A 19,243-nucleotide genomic window follows, 5' to 3' on the forward strand; every position below is an offset into this window, starting at 1 on the left:
TTTTTCAGGAGGGGGATGTAGACAATAGTCTTGGTTTTGCCCAGTGATCATTCCTCGACGAGGATCAACACCAAGCTTGGGAATAAGACGTCTCCCTACACACCACTTTCAGCCCACCGAATTCAGCCCCGTTCGTGCCCGAAGGCAGTCTCAGGGCGAGCTCAAGGTGAACCTTGCCCCGAAAGGCACGAAAAGGTCTCGGGTTGATCTCAGTTCTGTCGACTGGGTTAGACATTAATGGGGATGAGATAATGGCTCCGCTGGAATAGTCGAAGAGCGTCGCAACAATCAACCTCGCACTTCCCGCTCTCCCGAAGGAGAACAGGAGGAAGGGATCGTTGTGACACAGAACTGTAGTTGAGAGAAGAAGAGAAGGAAGAGAGCGCGGAGGAAATTTAAAGTCGCAGGACCAACAACTTTTTGACGCCAAGAGATAAGATAAGATCAACTGCTGTCACTGGTCACCATCTCCCAAGGTGCTGGGCAAGCACTGGAACACGTAACACCACAACCATACCCCTATCTGCAAAAACCTTTCGTCAAAACAGGTTTGTATAGAGGCAATGCCAATTGAAGCTGCGTGCCAAGGTAAGTATGCGCAAGACCAAATCATCGATTTGAGGCTCACTTTGAGTCTTCATTACAGCCTCAAGCCCCTTTTTTGACCTCGAGCTGCCCATGTGAAGATGCGGAAGAAGTGTTATAAAGCCCCTGTCTCTGCGCTTTGTAGCACGATGTTGAATAATACGCACATCGAGCATGGCTAACACTACTCTTACTTCGTGGAACACCACTGTCCTCCCGTCGAACGTGACGGTCCTTGCCGGCTCTGATAACAGCAATGAGTTCACCCGCGCGAACGTCATTGGGATGTTCTTGACTCTGCAGCTGTGCCAGATCACTCAACCATATGGAAGTCTCCTCAGCCAGTCCGGCCGATTCTTCTGGCGTTGCAATCCCATATCATCGTTCGTCGAGTGTCTCATCATTTTCTGGCACCTCGGATGTGTTGTTTTTCGTTCGGTGAAGGAAAAGCGTCCGGCACTGCTCAGAAGCCTCCGGGAGGCCGCCGGTGGCCTTCTTCTACTACGAGGAGGTCTTTGCAGTGACGATTCGGCCGTATTGATGCAGAAGTTGTTGACCGGAAGTTTTTTGGACAAGGACGACCAGAGCGTGCCACATGCAGTCTCTCAGACGACACCACAGCATGGACGCGGAGATATTGCCATGAGCCAAAGGCAGGATGCATCCCATTCTACAGTGCCAGCAGCGGACTGGACTCTCGAGGCCAATCGAAGCCATGCCTTGGACCCGATGACAGAAAAATCTCGAATCCTTCACGAAGCTTTGGGATCCAGTGTCCTGGCCCACAAAGAGCTGCGCATCGATCTTTTAGCCGCCTTTACAGAGCTCGCAGTCCTCATCAAAGTTGTGATTGTTAATGGTAATCGCTGGCTTGTCGTCGCTGGCGTTTTCCTAGTACTGGACGGGGTGGCGATTCAAGCGCTCTTGGTCCTTCTTCATTGGCGAGAGTTGGACGAGTTGCAAATGACGAGCACGATTCGTATGCTAAGAATCCTCGATATCGAACTTGGGCCGCAACGACGCTGGAAGTTTATCTGCATGTTCCTGCATTTGTCCTTCTTCGGATATCTGGCCTATCTCGCTTTCACTCATCCTTGGCTTCCCAAGGATGCCACCGGCTTCCTCAGATTTCTCAGAGACCACGTGGGAATCAGTGATGTGGAAGCAGCAGCCATGGTCAAGAAATACTTCATTATCTATGGTTTGCTGTGGTGGGTCTGTGGTACGATCGCCATTCCAGGCCTCTGCAAGAAGGGGGCTTTCGGTATCTTGTACGCAGTCTACTAGGTTTGGCTGCATTTCTCGGGTTCATCTTATCTAAAGCAGCATTGCACGCCCTCATCTAAAGGATGCGGCAAGGAGCATTCTACATACTTCCAGCCGCATACACTGATGTACTATGTTGTCGACAGAAGCTTCGATGGACTATTCAAGAGTGCGTGGCTGCTGCTCATGTTGGTCCTGATGTGAAGCTCTATTCCTGGATGTTCATGCCAAGCGGATCTACCGAGGTTACCACCTCAGAGGCAACGTCCACTGTTAGAAGGAGGTTAGTTTCTCTGGGCAGTGCTCTGTTGGTGTTGCTGGTATTCGTCCTCTTCGTGATCTGGTATGACCCATCTAAGCCATTGACACCAAACTGGCCTGACTTTCTTGGATGATCCGGCAGATAGTGACACCTCGCACAAGGCAGAGTCAGGCCTGAAGAAACACTGGTGAACATAGCCGTTTGAGAATTGACACCCACGGACTGACAATTATATACGAAGTACTATCTTTCCTGGCGTTTTAACAAGGAGCAATCAAGTGGTAGCAAAGATTTGTATCAGTACTATTGAAGCATGCATTAGCTATTTACTGCCGCGTGATACATGTGCACTATGTTCACTTGTGTTGACACCCTACTCCTGTATCAACCAGCCCACATAGGGCGTACATCGCCAGTGCTAAACCACGTTGCGCCCACTGTTTGAGCAAGTGCTGGAAATCTCGACTAGTAGAGGACTAAAATAATAATAAGAGAGGAACATGCCCATCAAGACATGCTATTGCCGACCAAGCATAAAGATAGCGGAATCGTCAAGCACGTGTTTGCACAAGTGTGTTGGAAGCATTTGTGGATTCGTTTTCGTGGTACAAGATCTGTCAATTGCCGTCGCAATATCAATCACAACGCAGTGCCGGGCGCCGATGGGCCAGGTCCTAGCTTCGAGGGTCCAACAGGGGAGTTTCGCTTTTCGCGAACAATGCTGGCAGAATTGCTTCGCCGTCTTGTAACGTCTGCCATTGGTGTCGATCTAGCTGGTGTTGGTGACATGCTGCGCTTTTGTTGAGGTCGAGGACCTGGAGATAGTGGTCGTGGAGCTTGGTTGAAATGGCCTGGTCCTGGACTCAATGCTCGTGAAGGACTCATAGATCTCGCAGCAGGCGGCATCTGTGGACCAGCTGCACTCATTGATCGAGAGTGTCCACGTGAGTGTCCTGCAGGAGACATCGGGCGTCCTGGAGCTCCAACAGGTCGCGGTGCACTGAAGTTCCGTGGGCTACCGGCAGGAGACATTGGAGGAGCGTTCGGTCCTGGCGCTGGTGGTCGAGCGTACTGGTTGAGATGTGATGGCTTTGGCTTGGATGGCTTTGCGGCAAGACATGTTCGAGGGACAACACCTTGTTGAGAACGGTCAAGTCGAATACACAGAGCCTATCAATAAAGGTCAGTATCGTGTCAGCCTCAGTCATTGCAAGGGACTTACCCATCCATCGTCGTACTCGTGCAACATTCGAACGAGCTGACCAGACTTCAATTCCAGTTCGTCTTCCATGGAGGGTGCGAAATCCATCATAACGCGGTAAACGTTGCCCTGAGATGGCTCGCTGGAAGGAGCAACGACAGCAGCAGCAGTCGCAGCCTCAATAGCGGACGGAGCGGCCTTGGAAGCATCTTCTGGGACAGGTCCAGGTGTACTAGAAGCCATAGGAGCAGGCTCTGTAACAAGGTCATATGTCGACGTAGGAGCGGTTGTCGCCTCGAGAGCTGATGCTGCGCCGGTACCAGCAGAGGCTTCCTCAGACTTGGTCGCGGGAATAGGTTTGCGAGTGACAGGGGCCGCAGCAGCCGCAACTGGGACGATAGGAGCAGGCTTCGCAACAGGGGCTGGTACCACAATTGGGCTCGGAGCCATGGCAGATTTCTCAGGATCAGCAAATGGATTCATTTGTGGATCGGCGAACGGATCCTGTCGTTCTTCTGAGACTTTAGGAGCTGGGCTGGGTCCGCGTGGTTGAGGTGATGGGCTCATGTTACGAGCCTGAGCAGGCCTTGACTGGTTGTTGGAAGCCATAGATCCAGCAGCCAACAACGCTCCCATTGTGTGTGAGATAGGTCGGAGACTCAGTCGTGGAGCAGGATTGTGGGAAGCAGTAATTGGGCTTCGGTCGGCCATTTCTGTAGCAGCGGCGCCAGTATCGTAAGCGGACTTTTCGTTGTCTTTGTTTGCTTCAGCCTCCCGCTGTTTTCTCTTCTTTCCAAGGAACCAGAGTAAGAAGACGGCAAGAAGCCCAATGACGGCGATAACACCAATGGCGACACCGGCCTTCGCTCCTGTTGACATCCCACTGCTGGAAGAGCTGGAGGAGCTGGAAGTGTTGTCGGAGCTTGCAGCATTTGTTGAAGACGACGAGGACGCCGCAGTTGACGCGTTTGTGGCAGAAGTGGAGGATGATGATGTTTCAGCGACATTGTTTCGTGAATAGGTGGTTGTAGGGCTCGCGTCCACGACTGTGTCACTTGTTGCGCTTTTTGCGGTTGTTGCGCTTGTAGAAGTAGTACCAAAAGCATCATAGGAAGTGGCCGCAGTAATTGTCTCTGCTGCGTTGGTACTGTATTCGACTGAAGCTGTTTCGGCCGCTTCAGCATCTCCACTGGTAGCAGTCGCTGCCGCGGTTGTATCATCATCACCATCACTTAATGTTGTATAGCCACCAATGACACCGGTGAATGTTGGCGACGCGGTGACATAGACCACCGAGTACACTGTGCCATCATCCGTGGTGACAGAATCTGCGCGCTTTCCCAACTCATGAAAATATCTGTGAGAAAGATCCATTTCGACCTTGTGTCCACCGAAGTGTGTCTCTAAGTAAGAGGTGCCACGGCAATGTTATTTGGTCGTTCGCGCCTCCGAAGTTTTGGTATTCCGTATCGACTTATGGATCGACCTGTACTCCGGATGCAGGCCTGATGAATCGAGGAGATCGACCGAAGAATGTATCAAGGATAAATTGATAGGCGATTGTCGGTAAAGGAAGGGCGACAATCGTCACTTGGTTGAATAGGAACAATAGGGAGAGAAGAAGAATCGAAGAGGCCGTGCAGTCACGTCGGCTCTGAAGTCAAAGAAAAAAAGTGCGCCTACAACATGAGGGCTCGAAAAGAAGAATCACGCTGATGAGAGAGAGTAGGTAATCAAGTTAGAGTGGCAGTAGACGCGCGGTGACAAGTGAGAATTGATGAGCAGGTGGTGAGCATTGAGCAACAGCGACAAGGTGTGGAGATGGATTGATTGATTGGGAAAATAGAATCAACTGCGGGAATTCGAAAAAGACTCCTTTGCATGGCTTTTCACAGACATGATTGGTGTGCCTGGTTTTAGCTGACAGCCACCAGAGGCGCCTAAGCCTCAAATGAGTTTAGGCGCCGCCGTACCTGCATCTTAGGCGGAGACACCAGCGAGATTGCACATTTGACACGTCTACATGAGCATCGACCATATGGCTGTGTTCGTGCAGTCATCGAGATGATGAGCCGTGGCGAGTGGGATTGGAGAGAGACATGACAGATTAGCAGACTGCTCGTGCACAAACAATCAGGCTTCCAGAACGGCCTTGGGTAAGGCTCTGCGATATTCAGAAGTTGTGGTGTTGAACATCATCTATTGAATCACCAAAATCAGGGGTCAAGCAAGCAACACACGTGTTTCATCTCCATCTCACTTTTCTCTTAGACTCACACTCACACTGTGATCGTTTGCTTGTCGAGCAGCACGAAGGCGTCTTCCCTGCCACATGTCACTCACAAATGTCAAAATGGGAGAATTACGCAGCTCGGAAGTACATCTTATGATTTTGCCCTCCACTCGCTTTCCACACTGTTCCACCTTAACATATGTCAACTTTTCTTATTTGCATCAGAAAGCCCGGTGAACTACTGTCTGTCGTGGCGAAGAGACACAATTTCGTCCAATTTGGACATTTGCGACCTATATCGTGCTCTGTCATCCAACCCGCACTCGCGTTCTTGCAGCCATTGCCATGTTGAGAGAAAAATATAAAGAGTTGTGGGCCGTAACACAGCGCGGAGAGAAGTTGAGTGCAAGAAGGTGTCACGGCTAGCCTCGTGTCAATGTCTACATCGGCCTGTCACACCAAGCGAGGGACATTTCGGCCAATATTTTTGATGCAAGCACTTTTCGCCTGTGCTGTGATATGAGGTGTAAGAGGGGCATTCTTCTCGTCTCTTGAGTCTTTCTCTGGCCCGGGGCCGTGATACTACTGGCAGGAAGAGCGAGTCTGTGACTATCCCTATGTCTTCAAGTCGTCATCAATCATCCTTGCGCTTGAATTTCAATGGTCTCATGAATCAGTTCCGTGTGTGGCTTGGTGTAAACGAGTTGTAGCGACCTCCGAATATATTCACCAGAAGTCATAGGCTGAAATCTCGCCGGATTCTCAGACGTCACAAATTTGTCGAGCGCCTTGATGACCGCTTCCTGATTTGCTGAAAGTCCATGAGCATGATAGGGCCAAGTACGCCTGCAGAGTCAACTTACCACCTAGGAAAAAAGGCACCGAGTATCGCGCACGCCGTGTTGTATTCAGCACTCTGTGCATCGTTGACATGAAGAGCCCGTTCGTCAGCATTGACAAGGAGTCGCCAATGTTCACCACGAACGTGCCGGGAATCGGCTTCGCTTGAATCCACTGTCCAGTATTGGACAAGACCTCGAGCGAGGGTACCGTGTCTTGCAGCAGAATAGTCAATAGCTCAAAATCAGTATGGGGACGTATCGACGAGGGCTCCTCTGTTCCAGATAACTCTCCCGGATAATGAGCCATCTTCAATATCGAGTAGGGTCGCGTTGCGAGGTAATCGAATTCGTTTTCGCCAAAACCCAGACCTAAGGCGAACATTCGCAGCAGGCATCGACTCAGCTTGAGAGCCTGTCCCATGTATTGATTGACGTTGTCCCGATACCCCGGGAGTCGACCTTCCGAAGGCCACCAATTGTCTCCATTGTTCTGCTGGTCCACAGCATTCGGATCCACAGAAGCCTCATAACCATAGTTGATACCCTCGTTAAGCTCTCCTATGGTCAGCAAACGACTTGGACTTTAAATGTGCTACTCACTGGCTCCGGCAGGCTGGTTCGGGTTCAGCTTGATCGGGTAATATCCATAATAGTGGTCGTGCTTCTCCGTGTCGTACTCCATCTTCTGCTCCAACGTCAAGTCGTGAAAGAATCGTTTCGTTTCCGTCATGATGGACCCGACCGCCGCGTCTGGGACGCCGTGATTGCTAATATAGAAGAAACCCGAGCTGATGGCTGCATCGCACACTTTCCGCGCAACAGCCTTCCGACGATCCAGGTCTGGGTGAACAGCATCACCCATATCAATGACAGGAAGTTGGGTCATCGCTTCACTGCTGGTCGGAGACAACATTCGCCGCCATCCCAAGCCAGTCCTGACTTCCCGATATCCGTCTGGCGTGGTGCGTAAGATGTCTGCCATTCTTACGCCCTGGATGCAATAGCTTGTCTTTCGGCTATGCGTGCTGCTTGCAGTGGCAGAATGGACAGGACATGATATAATCCTTTATATCGAATCCGGGGAAGTCCGTGGAACGGTGCTTATCACTATCAAACCGGTGCAGAAGTCCGGGGAAGCAAAACCCATGCGCCGAGGTAGAATATCTGCAACTGCCCAGACCTCAGTGGCCCTGAATTTGTGGGAGACCGTGGAGTCAATACTGTAGCACTAATTAATGTGCATCGTACTTTTGCTTTTCGTTTATCTGTAAGATCCTATCTTGCGAGGCACTCGTTCTTCGAAAGCCGTGTGCGTGCCAGCAACCGGACCATTGTGAGGAGGTATCTTTCCGAACATCACAGTTTCCTCATTCTCCGCGAAACGAGATTCGGATCTTATGTAAGTGTACTCGGATCCTTATCAACTCGGGCGATGATAGCCTGACATACTTCCACAAGCATTCTAACATTGCTGAAGGCAAGGTTCGTGTCATCAATGAACGCTGTTCGCCAAGTCTAGCCCGTGGCGATACCACATCATTGGGATGTGTTAATCTTGCTATTATTCCCGCATCCAACCTGGTGGTAACAGCACAAAACTCTTACTGTAATTGGGTCCGAGCGCCAAAGGCGCCGGAGATGAAGATGATATCGCAGACATGGAACGTTGCTCAAGCCAAGGCCGTCACCAACATATTTTGGGTTATTCTTGCTGGCGGACTGGTCTCATGGGTTGTTATTCTGCTTGTCCGAAGAGCGCCCAAAAGTGGTAACAGTATCATATCGTCTGCAGCGCATGTGTTTGCTAATGATTGATAGAAGCACACGTGGAATCGGTGCCAAAGTCCGAGCCCCTGTTCCAGACACCGGCACCAAAGCCCCTCGATCTTAGCGAAAAGGATCTCAATGCACCCATACTATACAGGCCCTGCAAACATGGGCCCAATTTCATCACCATGGGCCTCAGGAAAGTCGAGTGGGATGATCTGATTGAGATGGATTCCAACTTCATGGAATATCACGACATCAAGGCGCAAGAGTTGAAGAAGGACTTCAAGAGTCATGTCCAATACCTCGACAACCCAAATGTCCGAGACGCCTGCTGCGAGACGTACGAAGAAATAGCTATGTACCTCACTCACCGGTACCCACGAGTCTTCAAGCTCGAAGGCGACTATGTCCGTAATGTGGCAACAGGAGAACAGTTCCCTTTCCCTGAGAGTAAGCTTGCCATCACTGATCTGTCGAGCCTGTTTCCAGAAAAAGTGGCACCGTCTGACGGACCTTCATCGAAGACACAAGTTCAAAGTCAAGCTGGTTCACAACAGCGTAAGCCTCGACAGCAAGACATAAGCACTGTGCAGAGCTGATGGCCACCCCGCTACCAATGGCCAACGCTATATCGTTGCGTGTGAAGGGCTCCTGACTGACAACAAGAACGGTATCTACTTGAACCTGACCAGCCATGGGGTTCAGGCTGTGCCACTTTTTTTTTGGAAACAGGCTCGCTGTACATGTTATGAATACTGACACAACATGTTGCGCAGCTGATGCAGCAAAAGCTTTGGCACATGCTGCTTTGATGGTCCAGGATGATCTCATATTGATGGTCGAGGAGGAAGGTATGTGTTAGCCTTGATACATAATTGCGCCAGCTAAGCATATTGAACAGATGGACAATATCATCTGGACGCTGGTGCTGTCTGTCTGCCAGGATTCTGGCGACTACATGAAAAGTATCGCATGTCTCTGGACACTCTGCATATCGAAGCAGGCGTTCCTCATTACGAAGAGAAGCTCATGAAATCCATGAATCGATACTTCAAGACAATGACTGTGGACAAGCCGATCACCCGCAACAATGTAAGTCTCTTCTAGTATATTCATCTCCATGTCAGGACAATATCTGAGGCAATTATGCTCTAGTTTTTCATTCAATTAGATGATGGCCTCCACTGGTCCCATCGTATGGGCGATCAGGACGGAAGTGAAGTCGCATGTAAGTGTTCCAATTCATTGACTAGAATATTGCATGCTGACCGTCATGCAGCCTGGGAACGGTCTGATAGCACCAACCTTCATGTGGAAGAGGTTCATTTCCGCTCCGAACGCCAAACCCTGCGACGTCTACCTCGATCAAAATCCCTCTTGTTCACTGTCCGAACATACTTCGAACCGATCACCGTCATTGCTCAAGAACCTCATATTCCAGGTCGTCTGGCTGAGGCAATTCGCAGCTGGGACGACACCGTTTCGAAATATAAGGGAAAGAAACACTGGGAACACATCCTCTTACCTTACCTCGACGAACAACACCGTCTGCAGGTGGAAAACGGAGTCATGGAGACCAAAGAAGAAGGTGCATTCCCCTTCTGATCTGATCTGATCCAAACTCGTGACTGCATATCGTTGAGGGAGCCGGCACTCGACATGTAATGAATCATGTTCTAGCAAATTGGACTCTGGACTCGCATTACTACTAGGTATGCAGATACCCTTTTATTGTGACTTCGTGTCCTTACCACACCTTGTTTCTTGTTCCACAGTACATGCGCAGTTGCTCGAATATTCATTGTGCTCCGGAAGAACCCTGGGCCCACCGTATCGGCCGGGTATCAACGGCGGATATTGCGCCTTCCTCCACTCATTTAGCCCCTTCCCAATCCGACTATCCGTCTCGCGGTATCTCCCACTCGATACTAACTTCCCACTCACGGACACTGCGGCGATCGCACGTCGTCCCATTCGATCTCCAATCCATTCTGCTTGACCCCCAGTCCGTACCTCAAAAGCTTGACATCGACCAATGAGAAGCATTGAAAGGAAGAAGCAACCCTGATCTCTGGTCTATGATGTCTGTTAACTTCTCACCCATTGGCAGGTAAGAGTTTATTTGAGTCCAGGTCCTTGTGCCAGGCCTGGAACCCCTCCAAGTCTTATCGGAAAATGTCTTTGTTATTGACTTATGAAAGAGGCTCGTGACTTTGCGTACACCACATTTGTAACGTTGGATAGTATTACCTAGCAGGGCAAAAATGCGCGGTGGCATCAAGAGGTCTCGCACAGGGTGTGCTCGCTGCAAGGAAAGGAAGGTATGGTTGACCACTATGCCTTGGCCCTGCAACGTACCTGCTGACCTGCGTTCTTTCCCCAGTTAAAATGCGACGAAACACGACCACGTTGCATCCGCTGTCAGAAGAGAAATACAATCTGTCCAGGTTATAGCCAGTTGACTGAGGTCGCTACTCCTGAGCCCTTCTCTCAGTCAGATTTCTCAACGTCTGTTCCTGTCGACGACACTACCAGCGTTGGTCATCATGATATCTTTGACTTCGATCCTCTAGCAACGGACTCTATCTTCGATGTACCGTGGTCTACTGCTGAAGACCATGACTGGGAAGACACCAGCCCCAAAGTCTTCGAGGCCACCTCATCCATCACTATACCTGCTACGACAGCCACCGCGGCTGCGTCAATTGCCGATAATGGTGTCACTTCTTCAACATCGCTCATCCGCCGTGGTCGTTCTCAATCTTTTGCTGTCGAGGCAATCAGGAAATCTGCCCAGCTGGACCCAATGAGCTCATCTGAAAACCCTTCTCGAGGAATGAACGACTATTCATCACTCTTGGTCGAGTATTACTTCAAAGAAGTGGCAGGTATCTTTTCCTGCTACGACAGCCACTTCAACCCATTCCGATCTACGGTGTCGAAACTATGGCAGACTTCCAATTCTGTCTTTTACGTCCTGCAGAGCATGGCAGCTGCCTGTTTGTCCGACGTGGTGCCGAGTCTGCACACAGTTGGTGACAAGTTGCGACATGCTGCGATGACTTGTGTCGAAGCCGATATTCGTGACTCAAAGGTCGAGACAGGGTCATTGTTGACTCTGATCATGCTTGGTCTTTCAGCCAGTTGGCACAATCCGAACGATCTTGGCCGCGAACACTTCAACCAGGCCCGCACGATCATGGCTGCATTGACGACCGGACAGACGCCAGCTTTCCTAGAAGTCAACAACAAACGCAACTTACAATTCTTCAAAGAAGCAATGATCTACTGGGAGATGCTCTTATCCTATGTCAGTGACGTCTCGGTGGCACTTCCACTTACACAAGGCCCTGAAATATCAAGCTCCGATTCTCACGATATGCTTGAGCCAAGTTTCCCACATCCCTGGACAGGAGTCGCAAGAGAAGCTCAAGTCCTTGTCTTTGAGGTGGGCCGCCTGGTCAGGAAGGAGCGGCAACGCATCAAAAATCGGCCCCTTTTCACATCCTTGGCCGACATTGACGAGAGTTACAAGGTCATCAATAAAGCTGAGGAGCTCGCTCAAAGGCTGCGAGGATTACAATTACCTGCAGAGGAAGCAATCATCAATCCAGGAGACGTCCAAACACCCGTCAAACATCTCATTACCATCGCAGAACTATATCGTTTGACTGGCTTACTACAATTATACCGTGTCTTCCCGGATCTACTATCAGATTATGGCACTGACCGGGCGCAACTGGATTTCTATGATCCAGACAGAATCTCTCCAGATGGCATGAACCAAAGGCTTACGGCGTTTGCAGTGGAAATCGTGGACCTCCTCAGAACACTTCCTATTGAGTCGGCCACCAAATGCGTGCAGCCATTCTTCTTCGTGGCAGTGGCCAGTGAATTGACTATTCCGTCGGCATCAGAACAGACCAACGGGCTCGTGGAGGGCATAGAGCCAGCGGTAGCTGGCCCTAGCGCCGTCGAAGTGCTCGATGCCAGGAAGTTCGTTATTTCAAGGCTCTCGACTTTCGAGCACGTACTCCCAGCCAAACCGCTGAGGCAGATGATACAAATCGTGACTCTAACCTGGGAGCACATCGATAAGGGTATGGCGGACGTCTATTGGATGGATGTGATGACAGACAAGGGTTGGGAAACGACTTTGGGTTGATGGTATCAGGAACAAACCCATCTCGCGGGACATGACGCCGGCAATGATGACTGCTATTGCATCCCACGACCCTGTCGGTACTTCCAGGCCGAGCTGCGCAGGCGTCTGAATTTCAGCCTTGATATTTGCCAAGTCGTTAGCATTCCCGTCTCTGGACACCATCTATTTTGGCCCTGCCAATAGATTGTCACATGTTCGAGGTACACTGTATATGCAGTGGACGCGGAGTCAAGGCTAGCCTAAACATGGAAGGGTGGTACGCCTAATGACCCACCACCAAGCATTTGTTTCAAAGGTTTGATAGCAAGGCTCGCTTGCCCGTTTGGGAGCCTGGTTGGAGAACTCTCGGATTGCGACGGAAAAGCGCCACTGAATATCAATAACACGAGCACGGGCGATAACGCGTACGGATTTCAGCCCGCATCGATAACAGCGTCAGGGCAAGATCCGAGTACTGACTACGGATTGTTCCACAATTGCGGACTCGGAAAGATAACGATAACATCACTCGTGAAATTTTCCGACAATCGTGGAGTTGCGGGCGTGCTATCTTCGGCGCGATATCATATCCGACCTCAGATCTTCGTGGATTCTGCGAATCGGAGATCAAAGCGAGTATGGCGAGCTATCTATCCACCGGCCAATCCGGATTTAGCCTTCAAAGAGGCGTTCATCAAACCTTTTTGGGGGTATACGGTAACTACTGCAAGGGGCTAGTGCCACCTATAGTGCCCCTGGTTATCACTCTATCAGTGTTTTTTGCCGTGTCTCGAATGAACCTTTTAGCAGTCGAGATGGAGTACAGCACTTGGACGTCCACGCTGTTGTGCCGCGCCTTCCACCGGATCGGCGCATCACAACCTGCTTTGCGAGCACAGTCAGCAATATAACGTTTAACCTGAGAGGCTCGCAATTGCATGTGATAAAGCGCGGACATACGAATGCGAAACTGTGGAGCACACGGCCTCGCACCGCCCGTAATCGCATCCGTTTGGTTCAAGATATGACGGGCCATCAGGCACCGTGCGGATCACTAGCCGTTGGTAGACATTTTGCGAACTCCTACTTTCTGACTGTGGGTGACTTACCAATAACGGTTCGAGGTGACACTTTTCTGGGCATGGCCATTCTTACTAGGTTCATACTAATTGTGTAGCTATTTGAGAAGTCTATCGATCTTCCACCCAGGCTGCTGGGCCTAACCAGGGCGTCCCTGGAAGTGCTTGAGTTCATCACTCTCGTAGTCATACACCTGGGTACCCTCGAAGAAAGTCTTCAGCACGATCGTCGTGCCGATCTCCTTCGCGGTACTCAAGTCCCTGTCCAAGATAATGAAGTTGGCCAACTTGCCCTGAGTGATGGTACCCTCCTTGGGGTCTCTGCCGACAGCCTTTGCACCGTCAATTGTAATGATACGAATCAGATCATCTCTTTCCAATTCCCAGCCCGGACGGCCCTCCTGGAGAGCCTGCAGACCGGGGAAAATGTTGGGTGTCTCGGGCGCGAACACCCAGTCAGAACCGATTGTGAGGAGGGCGCCAGCCTTGCGCAGGTGAGTGAACGGGTAGACCGACAAGGGGTTCTGCTCGGGTTGCATCGTAGGCTCGTGCCAGATGGCAGGAGACATCTCGGCGGTGATTCGGAGTGGCTTGTAGCGGTCGAAGTCGCCTGGGTGGACGTCCATGTTGTGAGCCAGCTCGTGGCGGGGCCCGTTGGGGCGGCGCTTGCGCAGCTCCTCGAAGACGTCGAGGGCGTAACGTGCAGAACCCTGGCCGCAGACGTGCACTTTGCATGTTCGGCCTTCCTTGTCGAAACGCTCGATGGCCTCCTCGAAGATCTTGGGCGGGACCAAAATCTTCTTGAAGTCGGTCTTGCCCTCCTCGGTGAGTGAGCACTGAGTGAAATGCGGTGCCCACGGGACACCGTCCAGCCAGAACTTGACAAAGTTCGGGTTGAAGTGCTTGGTCTCGTACTTGTACGCAGCGTTGATGCTGTGGATCAGCGTCTCCGGAACTTCTTGACTGAAGGCTGCGCCCCAATACACGACGTGCGCGTCGAGGTTGATCGTCAGCTTGCCCATGTCGTCGAGCTTCTTGGCGGCTTCGAGGTAGATGGCGTTGGCGGAGGCTTCTTGCGCCGCGGTGAAGCCGAACCTGTTCAACATCTTGACTCCGTATTCCATTGCCTCGAGATGCATCTCGGGACTTCCCTTGGGAATCGCGGCGAAGAGCCTCTTGGCTGCGCCTTCGACCAATTCACCCGTAATGGTCCCGTCATCCCGCCTGACGTACCATCCGTCCCAGGGGTCCTCCGGGCTGTCCTCATAAAGTGCGGCCTTGAGGGCTGCCGTGTTGGCGAAGATGCAGTGAGTGGTGTACTCGCGAATGACAATCGGTTGGTCGCCGAACGCATCGTCGAGGAATTTGCGGTCGGGCTTGCCGTTGGGAAAGTGCGCATAGTGGTAGAAGTTGCCGATGAGCCAGTTTCCGACGGATTCGAGATGGCCGCACGATGACTTGTAGTCCGTGAGTTTGTGGACGATCTCTTCGGGTCCTGCTTCCAGGCCAAGTTTGGCGTTGAAGAGATGTTTCTCTGCTGCTGCCAGAATATGGATGTGCGCGTCGTGCATACCAGGCATGACGAACTCGCCTTTAAGGTCAACCACTTTGGCACCTGTCTTTTCCGCGAGCTTGGTCAATTCGGCGCTCGAGCCGACCTCACCGAATGTGCCATCTTCCTTGACAAGGAAAGCCTCGGCTGTGGGAGTGCTGGGGTCGACGGTGTAAACATTGCCGTTCACGTAGACGGTGGCCATATTTGCGATTGTGGTGATACTTCAAGGAATACTGCAAGAAGAGATTGAAAGAGGACCAGCGATTTTTCCCTCGCAACGCGGCCATTTCTGCGCCTTTTCAACCCCTCCATCTTGTAGCTCGAGCTTGCTGAGCTGCCTAAGCTTGAGCTGTGCCCCTCATGTCCACAAACAAAGCTCGCGTCTTCGGTCTTTGCTACGCGTGTCCCATATCAGCTCTCGATGCGGGTCGGATAGATATGGATAGTCGCTAAGATAATGGTGTTGGAGTTGATAGGATCCAGCAATATATCCACGCTAGCGAATTGGCAGCAGGACGGATCCATACTGAATAGGGTAATATGATAGGCAGCCAACCCAGGGCAAGCCTTGTCCGCCAGACACCTAATTTGATTGGCCATTTACTCGACATAGACTGGGTGAATGGCAGCGGGTTCTCACAAGGCAGGTTGGGACCTCTTGGTAGCTTGCCTTTCTCGAAAAGTGGGCGAGGGGGCCCCCAGCGCGATAACACCAACACGAGAGATCCAACAGGAATCTTTCCGAGCAATGATAACGCACCTAGATACGGGGTAGTTGGTATCGGGAATCTTGGCCTGTGTCTTGATGGTGAAGTAATTGACATAGCGACTTGCGGTTGATGTATATATGACCGGTGGACTCTTCAGGCCCGGGGTCGTAGGTTGTACTTCAATTGCAAATCCTGAAGAGTGCTGTCCTTCTTGACAAGACTTCACAATGGCGCCTGCGCACCATACCATGCACACCGACGTAATTCCAGGAACAGTCCATCTGGTAAGCCCCATAACCCAGTACTTCATGCCTTTGGAGTTGGGCTGACTTCCGAATTCAGGTCGATTTAGCTGGAACACTCCACGTCAAGCATAATGAGGGTGGTCAAAAGGATATTGTTCTCCTGCCTCAGCCAACCAACGAGTACGATGATCCGCTCAACTGGTCCAAAGGCCGCAAACTCCTGTGCGCCTGCCTTTTGCTACTGGCCGTCTTTTCGGCCGACATCATGACCACTTTGCTCTCCGCTGCAGAGGTGGATATGTCAGCGGAAACAGGCATCCCTATCTCAACACTCAACCAGGGCATCAGTGTGCAGTACTTTTTCTTCGGCTGGAGCAACTGGCTTCTGTGGCAACCAATGGGTTTGACGTTTGGACGGCGACCATGTCTCCTTGCTGGCGCGTTGGGTATGATCGCCTGTTCCGTTTGGACCTCGTATGTCACGTCCACCGGCGAATGGTACGCCAATCGAATCATCATCGGGTTCATGTACGGACCTATCGAAACAATGATTGAGGTCTGCATGTCTGATGTCTTCTTTGCCCACGACCGAGGCTTTTGGATCGGGATGTACTGCTGGATTCTTTTTGGCATCCCCTTCCTTGGAGCCGTAAGTGATGTCTCTGATGCAGTCGCTGTCTGACGTGCTGACCGGATCACAGGTGCCAGCCGGGTACATCGCTCAGTATTTAGGGTATGTTCACATAGCTTCTAGCTGCCCTGCTTGTTTGTAGTTTTCCAAACTGACACTTTCACAGCTGGAAATGGATCCAGTGGGTTGCGGCCATCATCTCAGCTGGCTGTACGTTGATCATGTTCTTCTTTCTGGAGGAGACCATGTTTTATCGCCCCCCAATCCAGGAGGAAGCTTTGGACGTCGTCGAAGAAAGCGCCTCGGATGAGGGATTTACCGGAACCACAACCGAGAAGCAAACGGTCACCTCGCAATCTCCTCAGACTGAAGTTGGCATGACCAGTACCAAGAAATCCTTTGCGCAGAAACTCAAGTTCTGGGGTGCTCGTCGCCCCGGCCAGCCCAATAACTACTTGCGCCACATGTGGATGCCCTTCGCCTTGCTACGCTTCCCTGTTATCACCTTCGCCGGAATTCTTGTCGGATCGGTGCTCTCCTGGTTCAACGTTGTCGTTGACACAATTGCTTTGGTCCTGGCCGCTGAACCATACAACATGTCAACCGACGCGATCGGTCTCATGTTCCTTGCTCCCGTAAGTCCCTCCGGCTTGTGTCAATTTCCTGCCTGATAAAATCCGGTGCTGACTCAATCGCCACAGTTCATCGGTTGCACTATCGGATGTTTGTTCGCTGGTGTTGCTGCTAATAAATTCGCTGTGTGGATGTCCCGACGCAAGGGTGGCATTTTCGAGCCAGAGTACCGACTTTGGATGGCAGTGGTCCCCTTCGTACTGCACCCTGCCGGTTGCATCCTGTTCGGTGTCGGAGCCAAACAAGGCGTGTCATGGGTGGGCATTGCTTTCGGTCTGGCGTTTATCGTCGGCACATTCCCCATTGGAAGTGCAATCGCCATCAACTACATCATCGACTCGTACAAAGAAGTCTCTGGCGATGGCCTCGTTACCATGATCTGCATTCGTAACACGATGGGTTTCGGGTTTGGTTTTGCCGTGACTCCTTGGATAACGGCCGATGGTGTGCAGAACACATATATCGCCATTGGTTTCATCGGCATGTTTTTCTGGGGTCTTTGCTTCTTGTTCATCCTCATCGGGAAGAAGACTCGCAAGGCGACCGCGAAGGCCTACTGGACCATGGTGGAGGAGCATGGCTTGCAAGCTCACTGAGCGACACTGGAGATCAGGATCACTTGGACTGTCGGACTGGTCGCCGATGGTGCTTGAGGAGAGGGAACGATGTTCCACGTTCACCATGTCGACAGCTTTATGTTGTTATTAGCCCGAGTTTATAGAGTCCGAGGTCGCTGAAATAGAGTTAAGGGCAACCTTTGTACCATCTGGAATGTAAGGTCACAATCTGGATGCCTTCATGTCGTCAAGTTCCGCCGCTGAAGTTACCCCGGTAGTGCGGAGTTGAACGGCCACCAGGTCCTCGTGTAGAACACTGTTCGGTCGTGACCAATCATCTGGTTCCTGCTTCTGTACGCCCTTCATGTCACCAAACCGAGGCAGTGGCGGCCCCCAGGAAGTTACAATTCCAGCAGCAGAGCAGTATCAGCTAAGCTAGAAAGACATTCCTTGTGACAGCGAATAAGAAATTTCTCGCAGAATTGCAAAATGGCAGAAGAACCGACGACCGAGAATTATGTTGTTGAGATACACTGTCACTGCAAACTTACCTCGTTTTCTCTCTCGCTTCCATCGTCGTCGTTCCCATTAAAATCTGCCTTGTGCCACTGCAACTCATGCCGCCATACGACAGGTCAGCTGTTTACCACATGGGCAGTCATTCCGACACCTATATCGACCAAAATCTGGGAAAGCGGAAACCTAATCAGATATAATTCATCGTCGAAATGTGAGAGATGGTTCTGCAAACAATGCGGCGCCAGTGTCATCAACATTGATAAAGCCGGCGAGCATCACGAATGGGAAGTTGCGACAGGACTGCTCCATTTCGAGGACGAAGATGGACTTCAGGGAAAACTAGATCGTGTACAGCTCTGGGTTGAAGATGTCAAGGCTGACGGAGGAGCTGTGGGCTGGATCAATAAAGGAGAACTGGCCGATATGAGCAGGTTTTGGAATGGCCGAGAAAGTAAAGTGGTCAGCGACGAAGCAGTCACGAAGTTGATGGAAGCAGGACGTACCATCTTGCCGGTATCTCGGCAGGAGCGACTCAATGCTCGGTGTCATTGCCACAAGGTTGCGTTCTCGTTGGCCAAGCCTGAGCAGTTGTCCAATAGCAGCACCGCAGGATTCGAAGCAAATATGGACGCCTGCACTTCGTGTCGGACTGTCACTGGCTTCGAGATTACTGCCTGGACCACCGTGCCTAATGCGTCTGGTTCGAATTGATGGCAGTAGTTTGAATGACTTTCTTGCCGACAAGTCAAGGCTCGGCCAGTATCAGACGTCCGTTGATCTGAGTCGATACTTCTGCGTGAGGTGCGGCGCAACAGTTTTCTACAAGAAGCACGGCCTTGACACAATAGATGTTAGTGTAGGCCTTCTCCAGACGCAACCTGAGGGGGAGGTTCGTGTGGAAGATTGGCTGGTGTGGCGACCGTACCCTGATTCTCTGGCTTACGCGGAGGAAGCGGTCGACAACAAATTCGTAGGGGATCTGATCGAGGGTACAAGACGGGCAGGAGCTGA

The 19,243-nt window shown here is 51.3% G+C and overlaps 8 protein-coding genes across 8 annotated transcripts; 5 read left to right on the forward strand and 3 right to left on the reverse strand.

Annotated features, from left to right (window-relative positions):
* Positions 1-759: 759 nt before the first annotated feature.
* On the forward strand, positions 760-1,872 carry EDD37DRAFT_607297 (uncharacterized protein; the record flags this gene model as incomplete). The annotated part of the gene is made up of 1 exon (XM_062814965.1): positions 760-1,872. One exon carries the CDS (start codon positions 760-762, stop codon positions 1,870-1,872), a length of 1,113 nt encoding a protein of 370 aa, XP_062671594.1.
* A 511-nt stretch (positions 1,873-2,383) lies between these two features.
* On the reverse strand, positions 2,384-5,133 carry EDD37DRAFT_625364 (uncharacterized protein). Its single transcript, XM_062816233.1, has 2 exons — positions 3,336-5,133; positions 2,384-3,283 (listed from the first exon to the last, which is right to left on the reverse strand). The coding sequence occupies exons 1-2, from the start codon at positions 4,686-4,688 to the stop codon at positions 2,753-2,755; spliced, it is 1,884 nt and encodes a 627-aa protein (XP_062671595.1). The 5' UTR covers positions 4,689-5,133; the 3' UTR covers positions 2,384-2,752.
* A 719-nt stretch (positions 5,134-5,852) lies between these two features.
* On the reverse strand, positions 5,853-7,278 carry EDD37DRAFT_678826 (Clavaminate synthase-like protein; the record flags this gene model as incomplete). The annotated part of the gene is made up of 3 exons (XM_062819665.1): positions 5,853-6,358; positions 6,411-6,944; positions 6,990-7,278. 3 exons carry the CDS (start codon positions 7,273-7,275, stop codon positions 6,186-6,188), a joined length of 993 nt encoding a protein of 330 aa, XP_062671596.1. The 3' UTR covers positions 5,853-6,185.
* Positions 7,279-8,033: 755 nt separating this feature from the next.
* On the forward strand, positions 8,034-9,764 carry EDD37DRAFT_656834 (uncharacterized protein; the record flags this gene model as incomplete). The annotated part of the gene is made up of 6 exons (XM_062818858.1): positions 8,034-8,157; positions 8,208-8,609; positions 8,936-9,010; positions 9,061-9,251; positions 9,315-9,387; positions 9,439-9,764. 6 exons carry the CDS (start codon positions 8,034-8,036, stop codon positions 9,762-9,764), a joined length of 1,191 nt encoding a protein of 396 aa, XP_062671597.1.
* A 596-nt stretch (positions 9,765-10,360) lies between these two features.
* EDD37DRAFT_315261 (fungal-specific transcription factor domain-containing protein) lies at positions 10,361-12,633 on the forward strand. Its single transcript, XM_062811369.1, has 2 exons — positions 10,361-10,480; positions 10,543-12,633. Exons 1-2 carry the CDS (start codon positions 10,424-10,426, stop codon positions 12,322-12,324), a joined length of 1,839 nt encoding a protein of 612 aa, XP_062671598.1. The 5' UTR covers positions 10,361-10,423; the 3' UTR covers positions 12,325-12,633.
* An 828-nt stretch (positions 12,634-13,461) lies between these two features.
* EDD37DRAFT_315362 (amidohydrolase 3) lies at positions 13,462-15,263 on the reverse strand. The gene has a single exon (XM_062811371.1). It carries the CDS (start codon positions 15,137-15,139, stop codon positions 13,523-13,525), a length of 1,617 nt encoding a protein of 538 aa, XP_062671599.1. The 5' UTR covers positions 15,140-15,263; the 3' UTR covers positions 13,462-13,522.
* Positions 15,264-15,874: 611 nt separating this feature from the next.
* On the forward strand, positions 15,875-18,020 carry EDD37DRAFT_678831 (MFS general substrate transporter; the record flags this gene model as incomplete). Its single annotated transcript, XM_062819666.1, has 5 exons — positions 15,875-15,931; positions 15,990-16,541; positions 16,594-16,625; positions 16,690-17,158; positions 17,225-18,020. 5 exons carry the CDS (start codon positions 15,875-15,877, stop codon positions 17,750-17,752), a joined length of 1,638 nt encoding a protein of 545 aa, XP_062671600.1. The 3' UTR covers positions 17,753-18,020.
* Positions 17,978-19,239, forward strand: EDD37DRAFT_315337 (Mss4-like protein). Its single transcript, XM_062811370.1, has one exon. The coding sequence runs from the start codon at positions 18,203-18,205 to the stop codon at positions 18,941-18,943; it is 741 nt and encodes a 246-aa protein (XP_062671601.1). The 5' UTR covers positions 17,978-18,202; the 3' UTR covers positions 18,944-19,239.
* Positions 19,240-19,243: the final 4 nt, after the last annotated feature.

The sequence above is a fragment of the Exophiala viscosa genome, assembly GCF_022695815.1.
Source record: "Exophiala viscosa unplaced genomic scaffold EDD37scaffold_3, whole genome shotgun sequence".
NCBI classification, from domain to species: Eukaryota; Fungi; Ascomycota; class Eurotiomycetes; order Chaetothyriales; family Herpotrichiellaceae; genus Exophiala; species Exophiala viscosa.